The sequence below is a fragment of the Pinus tabuliformis genome, chromosome 5_2, assembly GCF_031772625.1.
Source record: "Pinus tabuliformis cultivar Carrire ecotype Pingquan chromosome 5_2, CPIR1, whole genome shotgun sequence".
In the NCBI taxonomy this organism is placed as follows: Eukaryota; Viridiplantae; Streptophyta; class Pinopsida; order Pinales; family Pinaceae; genus Pinus; species Pinus tabuliformis.
In genome coordinates this window covers 696,515,747-696,518,221 of record NC_142306.1, presented here as the reverse complement: position 1 = coordinate 696,518,221, position 2,475 = coordinate 696,515,747, and the positions used below count along the sequence as shown (strand labels likewise).

At 44.0% G+C, this 2,475-nt stretch overlaps 1 protein-coding gene across 1 annotated transcript; it reads right to left on the bottom strand.

The window, feature by feature from the left end:
- Positions 1–1,476: 1,476 nt before the first annotated feature.
- Positions 1,477–2,475, bottom strand: LOC149161030 (uncharacterized). Its single transcript, XM_089434758.1, has one exon. It carries the CDS (start codon positions 2,473–2,475, stop codon positions 1,477–1,479), a length of 999 nt encoding a protein of 332 aa, XP_089290884.1.

The window sequence follows — 2,475 nt, the reverse complement described above, 5'->3', positions numbered from 1 at the left end:
CGAGTGAGTTTATGTGCTGTATGAGTGCCTCGGGTAATAGATGTCTGCCCCCACACCCATTCCATGGGTCTGTACCGATTCGAGCCAAAGATCCATCGTTGATTTTCCAAACCAGGTTATCCCTGATGAGAGGCATGGATTTTAGAAGTGCTTTCCATACAGAAGAGATACCGGATTTGGGCCAATTTGGAAGCTGGATCCAATCCATTATGTGCAGAGGCCAGATATATTTGTGATATGTGATGCTAGTCCAGAGATTATGACCTGTGAGTAACGTCCACCCCATTTTTGTTGCAAGAGCCTGTGCAAATGTGGGCAAGTCTTTTAATCCCCAGCCTCCCCATTTTTTGGGCAGCGCTATCTTCTTCCATCCCACCCATGCAAATATCCGTTTGTCCTGATTCCCATTCCAAAGATATCTGTTGCATAATTGATGTAACCTTGCCAAGATGTTCCTCGGAATCCATGCAAGAGCCATCCAAAAGACCGGTGTTGCCTCCAGAACAGATTTAACCAATACAAGTCTACCAGCTCTAGATAGATATCGGTGACTCCATATGTTTAGCCGCTTTTCCAGTTTTGAGACGAGCCAGATCCAGTCAGCTATCTTTTGGCTGACAGGCTTGATCCAGAATCCTAAATATTTAAGACCACGATCTAAGGGACTATTGCAGAATGGAAACAATTGTCGAGCAAATTGAGACTCATGGATAGAAGTTCTGGTAAGAATGATAGATGATTTTGAATGATTTGCGAGCATCCCAGTGGCAGATGAAAAAAGGGTGAGGATTTTCGAAAATGAGCGAGAGTCCCTGATGCTACCATCAAGGAAAATCATGACATCGTCTACAAAAAGAAGATGGGTGAGAAAGCAATCATCAGATATTTTGAGACCACAAAGATCCCCATTTCTCTTAGCTGAAGCAATCAATCGACTCAGACCATCCATAACTATCAGGAAAAGTAGGGGAGACAGAGGACAACCCTGTCTGAGACCTCGTTCAGAGTGGAAAAACTGAGATGCCGACCCATTGATCAGAACACTGAAGGTGGGGGTGGTGATGCAAGCCATGATCCAGGTAATGAAATTGATGGGGAAGCCCAGATGGATAAGGAGCATCTTGATGTAGAGCCAGCTGACTCGATCAAAAGCCTTTGCCAAGTCAATCTTTAGGATAATGGCCTTATGGTGTCTGGTCCAAATGGTGTGAAAGGCTTCTTGGGCCGAACCGATGGCTTCATGAATCTGACGATGTTCAAGGAAAGCAAATTGTTGAGGGGCAATATTATGGGACAGGATAGGTCTGAGGCGATTTGCAATGATCTTGGAGATGATCTTATAGAGCACATTGCATAGAGAAATGGGGCGGTAATCATCAAAGGAGGAAGGGGAGTCCGATTTGGGAATAAGGGCTATGAATGTTGAATTGATGGCATTGTAAAGTGACCCAGATACCCTGCATTCCTCCACAACCCTTAGTAAGTCCTGGCTGAGAAGTTCATAGAAAGCAATGTAGAACTCGATGGTCCAACCATCCGGGCCGGGATTTTTTCTTTTTTAAACCATTTTAGAGTGCCCTCAAGTTCCCCAGGTGTCACTGGATCATATAATGCCTCCGCCTCTTCCTCGTTTACGAACCTAGGGAAGTGTCTAGCAATGTTGATAATATCGGCAATAGTCGAGCCAGGAGGTTGTTTGTAGAGATTCTTGAAGTGAGAAGATCCCAGGTGTGAGAGCTTATTGAAGGAGTCAGCCACTCCACCCTCTGGCAATGGGATATTCCAAATGGTATTTTGGACCTTTCTACCTTTTGCATAATTATGGAAGAACCGAGTGTTGTCATCTCCTGCTTTTAACCAAATGGCTCTGCTACGAAGACGAATGGATTCCTCTCTGTCTTTTAATATCTTTGACTTCTGGTTCTCTAGATCCACCAGGTAGGATTTGTCTTCTGTTGTGCAAAACCCTAATCCTCGTTCATCCAATAGTGTGGAGAGTTCTGATTCGATGAGCAGAAGGGCTGAGTTTTCCTTTTGGTGTTTTTCTTTAGCCCAATTAATAGAAAGGTGCTTGAGCTGAGATAGGTTTGAGCAAAAACCTTTTGCCAAGGATTCTGATCTATCGATCGGGTTTGAATTCCAAAATTCCTTGACCATATTGATATATGAAGGATCCTGAAGCCAACCGTGATTGAACTTGAATGGGGCTTTTGGCTTTTTATGAGGTCCCAAGATCTCCAGGTATATTGGGTAGTGATCCGAAATGCCTCCAGTTCCAACCCATTGTTTGTAGAAATGCAACTGTTGAATAAGGGTTCCTTTCATGATAAATCTGTCTAATCTGCGGGCAAGTGCAGCCTCTCCAATTCTTCTGTTCCTCCAAGTAGGGAGTGGTTTGTGCATAGGGACATCAATTAGGTTATGTCTCTCCAAAAGATCTGTCATATAACCTGTGATCGAGTCTATTTGAGCCAT

Coding starts and splice junctions, on each gene's coding strand:
- LOC149161030 (XM_089434758.1), bottom strand. CDS start 2,475: ATGGCTCAAATAGACTCGATCACAGGTTATATGACAGATCTTTTGGAG.